This window comes from Stigmatopora nigra, chromosome 5, assembly GCF_051989575.1.
Source record: "Stigmatopora nigra isolate UIUO_SnigA chromosome 5, RoL_Snig_1.1, whole genome shotgun sequence".
NCBI lineage: Eukaryota > Metazoa > Chordata > Actinopteri > Syngnathiformes > Syngnathidae > Stigmatopora > Stigmatopora nigra.
In genome coordinates, this window is record NC_135512.1 from 3,482,501 (window position 1) to 3,495,771 (window position 13,271).

Here is a 13,271-nt window from a genome sequence, read left to right on the forward strand (position 1 = left end):
TGTATGACTTCTTGCAATTTCCCACGGCACACCTGACCATCGCTCACGGCACACTAGTGTGCCGCGGCACAGTGGTTGGGAAACACTGACTTAGTGAACCAATGAACTTATGGACTGAATTTTGCTAGGCTAGGCTAAATGTGTACCTGCTGCTCCGGTTGCTGTGTGGGCTGCTGTCCGATGCTAATGGTCTGCGCGGGGGCCGGCTGCGGGGCAAACGCCGTCACCACTTGGCCCATGAACATGGTGGACGGCACCATAACAGCACCGCATGCCATCTGGCCCGTTACTAGCTTAGTGAGCAGCTGGCGGCTGGTTGGAAACCTGCAACCGCGGAAATTGTTTGAAATACTGTCAACTACGGTTCTGTTTTGCTTATCACCAACGTTCCGTAGTAGGTTACACGTATTCAAAAGACTGTAAACCTGACCGAATTTGGGTGGCGTGGTCCTGCGCGAAGGTGGCTAGCGTGGGTGTGTTGGCGACGGTATTATTGGATGGCAGGCCGCCGGAAATTTGGAGCAAGTTAGCGCCGTTTTGCTGCGGGATCATCATGTTGTACAGGGATGCCGCCAGTGGAGCCTGCAGAGGGAAAAGAATGAGTATATAGAGTATATGTGTCAAAGTGGCGGCCAGGGGGCCAAATCTGGCCCACTGCATCATTTTGTGTGGCCCGAGAAAGTAAATCATGAATGCCGACTTTTTGTTTTAGGATCAAATTAAAATGAAGAGTATACATGTATATTATATTCCCTGATTTCCCCTTTTAAATCAATAATTGTCATTTTTTAATCATTTTCTTCTGTTTTTAGTTCTAAAATCATTTGGTAAAACCTAAAAACATATGAAAATAATTTGTTTTTCACTATAATACAGAACATAATGATTAAAAGAGATTTTCCTTTACTAAGAAAAAAAAGCTCAAATAAACATTATTTTACATCTATAAAAAATGATTAATTAGAGCTTTTAAATCCAGTTTTTTTAATCAATTTATTAAAAAAAATCGAAATATTATATAAAAAAATGATCCGACCCACATTAAATCGAGTTGATATTAATTCAGCTGCGAAACAACCCGAATCTGAGACCCCAAATTCTGGAATTACCCACATTCTGTCAAAAAATAGTTACTACATACCTGTGCCAATTCTGTATTCTGTGGCTGGACCATGTGTTGTTGTTGTAAAGTGGCAGAGACCACCGAGCCTTGCATATTTAGTGCATGGGTTCCCTGGGCCAACTGTGGAGCCACTTGCAGCGTGGTCATATTCATGGCACCCTTCTGCACCAGCATCTGCATGCTTTGCTCTTGCACCCTCTGCAGCTCCTGTTGGATCTTCCACAGCTCGTCAAGCTGGCGTTGAATGTTGTTCTCGATGGCGTGTGTGCGCTGTTCCAGCTGTTTTTTCATGTGTTGCATGGTGTCCAATTGGTTGCAGAGCTGCAGTGACGATGCCTGCCGGGAGTTTGCAGAAGTAAATAAGGGCTCAGAAGAAATACGAAAATTTGCCATTTTATCAATCAGTGGACTAGATTTTTGGAAAATCTTAATTTCTTTTAGATTTATTGCAAAAAGCAGAATTCGTCCAGGGCCTGAGGTATCAAAGCAGCCCCAATCCATCACCCTACTACCATCATGATGTCGTCTATTTGGATATATTTGAAGATCTCAAGCACAAAAGTGGGGCAACCATGCAGACCTATTTAATTAAGGCTATATAATGACTTTTGTTTTCATTACAATACAGAATTTACATTTACTCTGCAAACATTGCAGTTTGACTCTTATCAACTTCATTTTCTTATCTGATTTTAATCGATAAAAGTTAAATCTTACTTGGGGAACTTCTTGAGGTTGCTGTTGTGAGACCATCGATACCTTCGTTACTGTAGTTTGGGAGCTGACTGACTGCTGGACAAAATCAGGAAAGACAATAATATTGATTAACGTTAGAAATTCTGTTAAGTCACATCCCAAAAAAACATGCAGGGAAGTCTAGTTGAGCACTCTAAATTTCTCCTAGATAGAAGTGTGAGCCTAAATGGTTGTACTTGATCTCATTGTGACCTGCGATTGGATGGCTACTAATTCAAGGTTTGCCCGTAGTTAGCTGGGATGGGCTCTGGCACCCCCTACGACCCTTGTAAGGACGAGCGGTTTGGAAATTGAAGGAATGACGATCCAACCAAACCTGACTCCCAATTGATGACCTTCTTTGCGATACTGCTTTTTGAACAGGCGTGTTCCGATCTTGGAGTTTGGTTTGGGACGCTGAAGACACAACAAACCAAATACAGGATGAATAAAGTTATCCAATCGAATCCATTGAATCCACTTGATGCAACATGTCACTCCACATTCATTGGAATCTTACTTACAGGATGCTTCTGACGGCGGCGTGTACGAGGACTTGCGTGAGCCCTGTGATGATGGCGACACTGTCCCGCTGTCACCCAAGAACTCTAGCGCCTCCTTGGGGCTGGAAGCGTTGGGTTGGGACTCCAAGCCAGAGTCACGCGACTGCCGAATGGCGTGGGAGAACATGTCAGCCATCGGAAAGGGGATTCCCGGTTCAACGCGGCGCTCACCTTGTCGGGCGACGATTCTTCCAGGCCAAACTCTCTTCGCTGTTCCGACCTCACGTCACAGTAGCTGATTGATGATAAGAGTCAAAGGTCAAGAGGCATCCCTCCACCAATTCATATGACATAATAAACAATAAAATTATATTTTTTTGATAGTTTGATAGTACCGTGTTTTCACGACTATAAGGCGCACTTAAAAGTCGTACATTTTCTCCAAAATAGACAGTGCGCCTTATAATCCAGTGCGCCTTATATATGGAAAAAACAGAAAACCAAAAACCACCTCTGTCAGATATTAAAAAAAACACAAACGCCTGAACTGGAACAATACTGTTAAATATGCAGATGCCATCTTAGTTTACAACATCTTCCATCATATAGCTCCTCCCCCACTGCAAGATTTTATACAACAAAAATCCAAAACATCAACAATGGCTGGCTCTAGAGGTGACTGTAAAGTAGTGAGTGCTTCATACCTGGAAGTCAATAGCAATTACCGTATTTTCACGACTATAAGGCGCACTTAAAAGTCTTAAATTTTCTCCAAAATGGACACTGCGCCTTATAATACAGTGCGCCTTATAATATACAGTGCGCCTTATAATACAGTGCGCCTTATAATCCAGTGCGCCTTATATATGGAAAAAATGTCATTCATTGAGGGTGCGCCTTATAATGCGGTGCGCCTTATAGTCGTGGAAATACGGTATTTCCCGTACCTGACAACCGTGTGAGTGCAGACAATAAACTCTGGCCGAGAGTTCCATTGGTGGTAGGTGATGTAGTAATGAGTCTGCAACCAAATCCATTGCTGGCCTTTGGTGAGAAATCTATAGAAGCAGGATTTTCCTTTGCCGTACTGCATAACTGCAAACACACGAGGAAAAATCAGACATGGTGGACGATATAAAACACAACAGAGGAGGTGTACTCACGGTGTTCATGACATTTCGCGAGCGTATCCAGATCGTCCACGTGGTAGTAGTCATAACCGGATGTACCGAGTACCTCAAACGGTAGGTAACCTATAATAGGTGGTGCTCTAGACACCCCCATATGAAAGAGTGAATTTTTTTTGTAGAGTTGAATTCATAAGTACCGTATTTTCACGACTATGAAGCAGACTTAAAAGTCTTAAATTTTCTCCAAAATAGACAGGGCGGCTTATAATCCAGTGCGCCTTATATATGGGAAAAATGTCATTCATTAAGGGTGCGCCTTATATTGCAGTGCGCCTTATAGTTGTGAAAATACGGTAATAACATTATTTTCCGTACTGTCAAGGTAGGACTGTTGATACAGATGTTCCTAATAAAGTGGCTAAGTGTACCTATGGTCCAAGAAAAGAAACTTCCACTCTAAACTGTGTCTGGAGGTGAACTCTTCACTAGGCTCCTCGACAGTGCACATTTCCTGTGGAGATAGATGATTTGGTTTAAATCACTGATGACCAATGTTCTCTCTAAGTAATTGCGCATTACTCTCGTTTTCGTGGCAGTAGCTCAGTCCAATCTTATGTTTTACATGTTTTACAGCCCTTCTATCTTTTTTTTTTAATTAAATTTTAATATTTCTTAATACATTCCTATTTACTTTACTGTGCAAATAGAAAAACAAGCGGTGAAATCGGGTGAGAACTGTCTAAATCTGCAAACTACTCATCCGCCAGGCCACCCAATCATAGATATTAATTATTACATTTTATTATTACTAAAGTGTGCTCAGGGAGGTTGTCTTTCTGCCCAAACAAACAAATAAATTAGAGGGAATATTGCTGACAACCACTGATGGCAATGGGCGCCCAATCCTTGAAGTGTTAATTTACCAAGAATAAATCAATCACATGGACCAAAGTTGAGCAAATGACTTTTTCTCATGAGAGTGTACCTTGATGAATTTGGGTTTGACGAGCTTGACGGTAGCGATGAGACATAACTGCTCTTCAAAGGCCAAGTCGAGCGTTTGCTGAATGGCGTCCTTGGTGAATCCGTTCTGAGGACAGTCAGGTACTGTTCCAGGTAATCAAGTACAAGTTCCAGTTAGGACTCCAAGGTAGTTTTCATTATTATTAGTACTGAATTTTCACAACTATAAGGCACATCGCATTATAAGTCGCACCCTCAATGAATGACATTTTTTCCATATATAAGGCGCACTGTATTATAAGGCACACTGTCTATTTTGGAGAAAATTTAAGACTTTTAAGTGCGCCTTATAGTGGTGAAAATACGGTAATTGCTATTGACTTCCAGGTATGAGGAAGCACTCACTACTTTACAGTCACCTCTAGAGCCAGCCATTGTTGATGTTTTGGATTTTTTTGTATAAAATCTTGCAGTGGGGGAGGAGCTATATGATGGAATATTTTGTAAACTAAGATGGCATCTGCATATTTAACAGTATTGTTTTAAATCAGGCGTTTGTGTTTTTTTTATATATCCGACAGTGGTGGTTTATCGTTTTATGTTTTATGTTTTTTCCACATATAATGCGCACTGTCTATTTTGGAGAAAATTTAAGACTTTTAAGTGCACCTAATAGTCGTGAAAATACGGTAATTTGTTTTGAGTTCATTTCTATGGGAAACGTTCATTTGAGTAAATCGACATATGAGCTCAGTCCCGGAACGTATTAAGCTCGTATCTCAAGATACCACTGTACTGTACGTTAGCCGCTTACTGTTGTTGACAGACTTGAAGTTCCCGATAAACTTGACGTGTTCGTACACGGCCGGCTCCTTGGGGTCCATGGCCCCTCGTAGCATGTGGCAGCAGAATTCCAGCTGATTCTTGGCTATGATGACAGAAAAACAAAAGACGTGATCGAATGCTGGTGTAGATTTAACTTCCATTCAATGAAAAGAAAGAAATTACTCTTTAGATATTCAGGCACCGACGTCTTCTCTTCGGGGATGTGCGAGGACAGCAGGTTGTAAACATCCGAGTGTTCCTCCCTCGGTAGGAAGTTTAACAGGTTCTGATCCACGAGATCACACTAGAACACATTGTTTATGTTTTAATACTCATTCTTTTACATAGAATGTAGCGTAGATTCTCGCATATAACATTCAACGATTTTAGTACTATAACCCTAGGCCAATGCGCTAATCAATCATTTTTTAATATACTATGTATGTTTGTAGTCCTCTTGTACTTCATGTACATATATGTAGATTAGGGGGTAAATGAAAGGGAGTGATATTTATTTTTATAGATCTAAAACAATTTTTATTTTAGCTTTTTTAAATATATTTTTAGATTTTACAAAATAATTTTTGAACTAAAAACTGAAAAAATGGATTAAAAATGACAATTATTGATTTAAAAAGGGGAAAATCAGGAAATATAATATACATCTATACTTCTTATTTTAATTTGATCCGAAAACATAAAGTCGGCACTCATGATTGACTTTCCCGGGCCACAAAAAATGATGCGGCGGGTCAGATTTGGCCCCGGGCCGCCACTTTGACACCAGTGCGCTAACCACTCGTTTTTTAATATTCCATGTATGTCTGTATTCCTCTGGTGCTTCATGTATATATAAATATATGTTAACAGTAAATTAGGGGGTTTATTAAAGGGAATGAAATGAGTCGCTTTGATTGGCAGCCAATAGATTTGCTCATCTTTTCTAGGCACCCAACATTTTGGGGGGAATTTGCTTCTTGATGCTGGTCCAAAAATTTAAGGAATGCTCTACCAACAAGTACACCGAAAATTGCAAACATTTTAATCCAAAAAAATTTTTTTAGGAGTTCAAGGGCCGAGAAAATGATAAAAATGTAAGTCCACCTTTGTTTTGTAAGATTTTCCCTTCAAAGTAACACATTTGTACTCTCTATTAAAACCATGAATATGAAAATTGGAAATCAGGGGGCGGCTTATACGAGAGAAATTGCCAAATTCAACAATTTTAGGGCAATTTTAAGGCTGTAAGGATGCGACTTATATGCAGATGCGGCTAATATGCAAGAAAATACAGCGTAAAACTCACAGGGAGGTGCTCCAGCAGCGAAGTGACACTCTCCGAGGCGTAGATGATGTTCCCGTTGGTGGTGATGGCGAGGAAGAAGCCGTCCAATGCCTGAGTACAAAGCAGACCGCCAGGTTCTGTTAATTAGACATTTTTGCCATGGATTGACTCCTCACCTCCAGCATGAGTTGCGTGAACTCTTCGTTGCTAAGAAACGTCGGTTTCCAGTCTTGCTTGATCTCCGTTGACTCGGACTGGGCGGAGATTTCTGAACGTGAGAAAGAAGAATTCATTAGGCGTCAATCCGATTTGTGAAGTGGTTCAAACGAGAATTCTCTTTTGGTTACCTTGTTGTTTTTGCAGGAAGTCGATGCTCTTCTGCAAAATGGTGGATTTGTCCATTTTGCGGGTGTTACCTGGCAACATGGTACCGAGTTCTTTAATGAGGATGTTGAAGTGATCTCGTCGCTTCTTTTCCGACTTGTTGCGAGATACTCTGCAGAGGCATTTTCTTTCATCTAAATGACCGCTCACATTATTTTTTTTTGTCAAAAATAACCATTTTCTCACCGTTTTGCTTTGTCCTTGTCATCGTCGTCCAATCCAAAGATGCTACCGTCATCCCTTGAAAATGAAGAAAAAAAAACACAAACCAATATGGGCCTTAGTGAAATAATTCCCCACCCCTACTATAGTAAAAAATCTCAAACTATTACCACCGTATTTCCATGACTATAAGGCACACATTAGTTTTAAATTTTCACCAAAATAGACAGGGCGCCTTATAATCCAGTGCGCCTTATATATGGACCAATACTAAAATTGTTATCACGATAAAATAAAATAAATCAGTGGATAGGGTACACCATCCTTTACAGCTCCCACAACTACAGCAAGCAGTACTCTAGTATTTTTCCCCTAGAAAAAGTACTATGCAATGACTGCTGGGATATATAGTTCTTTTGTCAATACACCCAATGGATTGTGGCCTGAACATCCACATCAACAGTTTTACGAAGCATGGAAGGAAGCATTGGAATAGTTATGCTAGCTACTAGCTAGCTGCTATTTGCGAATGGATTGTGGCCGCCTGGATGAACGTATAAAACTCAGCGTTTTCGATGACTAATTTGAACAATTGTTCAATTCGGACACAGAAAATGAGAACTTTGATGGATTTGTGGGTGATGATGACGTGAGTACACTGTAAAATGGCTAAATAAAGTACAACCGAACTCAGTTTTGTTTCTGTTGCCTTTTTAAAAATGTGTTTTTAGCGTGTGGGTGTAGCGCGTATGTTTTGTATTGCAATGCCTAGCTGGCTCTATAAATACGGTGCATCCTTTGTGTGTGTAAAATACAGAAATAGCACTCGTTATTGACACTGCGGCTAAAAATATGATGCGCAGTATAGTCGTGAAAATACGGTACATTGTGTGTGACTTACTGATCGACGCTTGTAGTCATTTTGATCTTCTTCAGAGTTACCATGTCAGATGGGGTCTTTCAATCGCGAGGAAGACATTAGTAGATCAATCTTTAGAGAGAATACAAAATAAGAATGACTTATGAAAACTGGGAAAATGGAAAAAAATACAACCTTGTGGACAGCTGAGCTGGTCCCGTGAGAGGAGGAAAATTGCGTCGAGGCGGACGCTGGAAGCGGCGGTGTCCCGGATCAGCTGACTTGGCGTGGAAGTTTGGCACATGGCAACGACATTGGAATCTATGGGATTAAGGAAAATCAGTAGTTAGACGTGTCCCAACTGGACTCATGTTCTCATTAGACTTCAACAATCCATGAGATAATGGGTAGAACAATGGTTGTGTCTTGATGGTCGGAAGTAACCCTGAGGAAGGGCTGCTTGTGCGTCATTATAAATATTAACAGTGTCATGTGAGGACATATAGACTGTAGTGCACTTCAGTGTCAAAGTGGCGGCCCTGGGGCCAAATCTGGCCCGCCGCATCATTTTGTTTGGCCCGGGGAAGGCAATCATGAGTGCCGACTTTCTGTTTTAGGATCAAATTCAAATGAAGAGTATAGATGTATATTAAATGTTCATATTTTCCCCCTTTTAAATCAATAATTGTCATTCTATAATCCATTTTTCTGTGTTTTTAGTTCAAAAATCCTTTTGTCAAATCTAAGAACATATTTTAAAAAAGATAAAATAAACATTGTTTTAGATCTATAAAAAACTGAATAATCAGGGATTTTAATCCGGTTATTTTAATACATTCATAAAAAAAAAATCTAAATATTTTATCTAAAATGGTCCGGACCACATGAAATCAAATTGACGTTTTTTTTTCTGTGTTAGCAGTTCAAAAATAATTTTGTAAAATCTAAAAATATATACATAAAAAAGCTAAAATAAACATTGTTTTAGATCTATAAAAAACGGAATATTCAGCGATTTTAATCCAGTTCTTTTAATCCATTTCTAAAAAAAAAATATCTAAATATTATATCGGCGAGGCTTCCTACCATTAGCAGGAGCATTTTATAAGCAGGAAAACAGAGATTGTATAACTGTGATGTCATCACGGCTTTGCTGACCCCCTTGCCCAATGACCTACTTTTCTCCTCCTCCTCCGCCCATCAAACTTAATCATAGATCAGCGCCCGGTTCCTGCCAGCATCACCCTGACAAATTCCACCCACTTTACCCAGGAAAGTCCTTTCCGTCTCTGGCAGTCACACCAAGCAAAAAGGAATTTCCTGGCAACACATCCAAACTAACATCATTCATTCATTCATTTTCTGAACCACTTATCCTCACAGAGGGCATACAATTAGCCTAGCATGCATGATTTTGGAATATGGGAGGAAACCAAAGCACCCAGAGAGAAAAAAAAAACATGTGACCCAGAGGAAAACATACAAACTCCAGACAGTAAGGGATCAGACCCTCGACCCCAGAACTGTGATGCAGACACGCTAACCACTCAACCACTGGGTCGCCAAGCTGACATCATTATCAATAAATATGTGCGGGTAAAAATGAATTTTGGAGCAGAGGAATATGTTTTAAATGTGGGAAAAATATCATTGGTGGTTGAGTGGTTAATGCATCGGTTCTGAGATCGAGGGTTCGATTCCAGGTTGTGTGGAGTTTGCATTTTCATCCCAGGCATGCATGGGTTTTCTTCGGGTACTCTGGTTTCCTTTCCATATCCCAATTGGACAGAATTTTAAAAATATATACAGGGTGTCTCTCAAAAATATGTACTCACTTTGAGAATAAAATGTACTCACTTTTGGAATAAAATGTACTCACATTTGGAATAAAATGTACTCACTTTTGGAATAAAATGTACTCACTTTTGGAATAAAATGTACTCACTTTTGGAATAAAATGTACTCACTTTTGGAATAAAATGTACTCACTTTTAGAATAAAATGTACGCACTTTTAGAATAAAATGTACTCACTTTTAGACTAAAATGTACTCACATCTAGAATAAAATTTACTCACTTTCAGAATAAAATTTACTCACTTTCAGAATAAAATGTACTCACTTTTAGACTAAAATGTACTCACTTTCAGACTAAAATGTACTCACTTTCAGAATAAAATATAGTCACTTTAAGAATAAAATGTACTCACTTTTAGACTGAAATGTACTCACTTTCAGAATAAAATGTACTCACTTTTAGAATAAAATGTACTCACTTTTAGAATAAAATGTACTCACTTTTAGAAAAATCAGAAAACTTCCAGAAAACCTTTATTTATGAGCATGGAGTGAATAAAAGTGAGTACATTTTATTGTAAAAGTGAGTACATTTTTTGAGACACCTTGTAGTATATAGCAGGAATGCTAAATCTGCTAAAATGCAAGAATGGGTCTTTTGAATATGATAGAAATGTAGGCTGCTGAATATTTGAGGATCTGACTCACTGCGAAGTGGATATCCAATGACGCGGCGGCCACCACGCCTCAAGCTGGCAAAAGCACTCAATGGGGGTGTACCATAGTAACCGTGCCGCGTAAAAATAGATCAGTGCGACTCTCCCCTGAATGTGATTTTCACGAGTTGTCAACAAGGGGCTAGCCCATCGCAACCAAATGCTTCTGTTTCAGTCAAAAATGTTAAAATACATTTTATTTAAGCATTTAATCTGTTGATCTTTTATCTATTTTTTAAATAAATGAACGTATCAGTCACATTGTGTTGGGTTTGTTTTTGTCACCTTGTAGTTTCGTGCATGTCAAATCTATATACAATACACTGTAGTGCACATGTGTCAAAGTGGCGGCCCGGGGGCCAAATCTGGCCCGCTGCATCATTTTGTGTGGCCCGGGAAAGTAAATGATGAGTGCCAACTTTCTGTTTTAGGATGAAATTAAAATGAAGAGTATAGATGTATATTACATTTCCTGATTTTTCCCCCTTTTAAATCAATAATTGTCATTTTTTTAATCCGTTTTTTCTGTTTTTAGTATAAAAACATCACTTAGTAAAATCAAAAAATAACCCTAACCCTTAGAATCAATAATTGTAATTTTTTAATATTTTTTTCTGTTTTTAGTTAAAAAAAATCATTTTGTAAAATCTAAAAAATATTTTAAAAAGCTAAAATAAACTGTTTTAGATCTATAAAAAAACTGAATATTCAGGGATTTTAATCCAGTTCATTTAACCCATATACATGTGGAAGGGAGCTAAGGAAAATTTGCACTTTTATTAATTCCAATGGAAAAATAATGTTCATGGGACAGGGTGGCAAATCTGGCAAAAGAAGCATATCACAAAAACCAAACTTTTAAAATAAATGTCATCCGGCTGATTCCGTTCAGATAAAACTGCGACAAAGGCAAGTCTGTTGACAATTATTTTCTTTTCATATTCAGAACTACATGCCACAATCTATTAAAAAAAAATCTTGCAGGAGAGACCTGCCAGATGTCTATCAGTTACCAGCCACAAAGAGCCGAGACAGGATTTCATCTTTGATCTCACGAGGCGCAGTCTGATGTCAGAACACGAGATTACTTATAAAACTGCATTAGAAAAACAGACTGAATGTCTTCTTTTGGACGATTTGATGGTTGTCCCATGTGCAAATTACTCCACCAATCATCCGGTGGAGTAGCCAGAGGTGAATGATGCTCACAGTGAGAATCTATAGTTTGTTAGAATCCCATAAATTTAACTAAAAAAAAAATAGCCAAGCATGCATAGGAATCCTCCATACAATCATCATGAGATACTTGCAGTATATATTAGTCATGTGACAAATCCAAATATATTGCATTCAGCATCATTAGGTGCTTTACTCTTTAGTTTTCTAAGCATTTGATATCTTACCAATATGCTAAATATTACCCCATATTGAGAAAATAATAATAAAACATTGACCAAAATTAACATGCATCTTTGGATTTTCAGGAGTAAAGCAACAAAGTACCTAAATCTAAAAAAAAATGTGGATAACCATTATTGCCCAAAGCTGCGACTTTTTATGTAAAAAAATGCAAATAGCAACTCCATAACTCAAAAAGATGAGTAAGAATGCAGCATTTATAAGAAAATTGAATCCAGCTAACAAAACTCATTAAAAATTGATAAACCATCCAAGCATACATCATTCATTAAAACAACCAAAATTTCAACACAGCTCGATATTTTAGGACATTTGAGAAAATATTCGATTATTAAACACATAGTTGGACGACGGAAATATGTGAAGTATGAATATATTTATGCGGATTGTAATATAATGGCGCCCTATAGTATAGCTGTATCCTTAGGTGACCTCTCAGTGGAGCTCCAGCCCCCGGACAACTTCACCCCACGTAGCCGTCTCGAAGATGCTGCCGGCCGGCATCTGTGACCGGCGAATCACCGCTAGGCTAACCGCAGCTAGCTCTTATGCTAACTATCCACCGCCAGTATATTTTCCAACAGTTTCGCCTCTAAAACAACATTTCTAGGGTGTCACATCTTACCGTTACATTTGATGAACACTTTTCTGGGGGAGCACACGTATGACGTTAAGAAGATAAAAATCCAAGTTTTCTAGAGGGTGGAATATGGAGGAGTTTAAAAAGAGCGACGCGACAATCTCCAGAGACGCAAGTTAGCTTAGCTACCACAGCGTTAGATAAGAAAGTGGGTCAGCGGGCCTTTGGCAAGAGCCCAAGCCCAGAAAGATGACGCTGTTCCAGCTGTGGGTTGTCATGCACACACGGAGAAACAAGCGTCTGGTGCTATTTCGCTTACCCTCCGAGGACTGTCTGTCAGTGGGTCAACCATTTACCGACTTGGTGGTGCTCATGACAGGACGCCCGGGACGACGCTGCAAGGCGGGGTGGAAATGGACACATGCCGGGGAGACGCCATACTCAATCCCGGCGAGAAGGAAGCCATGACGGACACTTTGATTGAATCACCTGGGTCAAGTTCTGGTAGTTTCAGTGACCAATTTGTCACACAAAAACACATAAAAAAGTGCAAAACATGGGCTAAAAATCATTTACTTTGAAAAAGTACCAAATGAATTATGCTCATTTTACTTTTAATTATCACTTTTTAAATAAAATAAAAACGGAGGGTAAATTTGACAGTGATCCCCCGTTTTTTGCGGAGTTCTTGACTTTTGCCTTTTTTGCAAAAAACGTGAAATGATTAAAACAAGTTAATTGATGATTACATTGAAGTTAAATTTAATGCAGGGGTGTAGAAAATAAAAATT

The 13,271-nt window shown here is 39.1% G+C and overlaps 1 protein-coding gene across 3 annotated transcripts in view; it reads right to left on the minus strand.

Moving 5' to 3' along the window:
* Positions 1 to 12,966, minus strand: part of clocka (clock circadian regulator a) — a 14,371-nt gene extending 1,405 nt beyond the window's left edge. Inside the window, exons 1-20 of one of the 3 annotated variants that reach the window (XM_077717497.1) lie at positions 12,800 to 12,966; positions 8,165 to 8,290; positions 8,012 to 8,101; positions 7,135 to 7,188; positions 6,912 to 7,060; positions 6,741 to 6,832; positions 6,586 to 6,675; positions 5,463 to 5,583; positions 5,269 to 5,382; positions 4,477 to 4,598; positions 3,920 to 4,002; positions 3,525 to 3,631; positions 3,309 to 3,456; positions 2,593 to 2,656; positions 2,383 to 2,524; positions 2,196 to 2,275; positions 1,841 to 1,915; positions 1,142 to 1,459; positions 431 to 582; positions 147 to 324 (exon numbers count right to left, since the gene is read on the minus strand). In XM_077717497.1, coding sequence (XP_077573623.1) covers positions 147 to 324; positions 431 to 582; positions 1,142 to 1,459; positions 1,841 to 1,915; positions 2,196 to 2,275; positions 2,383 to 2,524; positions 2,593 to 2,656; positions 3,309 to 3,456; positions 3,525 to 3,631; positions 3,920 to 4,002; positions 4,477 to 4,598; positions 5,269 to 5,382; positions 5,463 to 5,583; positions 6,586 to 6,675; positions 6,741 to 6,832; positions 6,912 to 7,060; positions 7,135 to 7,188; positions 8,012 to 8,055 — 2,133 coding nt within the window. In that variant the 5' untranslated portion in view covers positions 8,056 to 8,101; positions 8,165 to 8,290; positions 12,800 to 12,966. The other 2 variants (XM_077717498.1, XM_077717496.1) reach the window with 2 other exon arrangements.
* Positions 12,967 to 13,271: the final 305 nt, after the last annotated feature.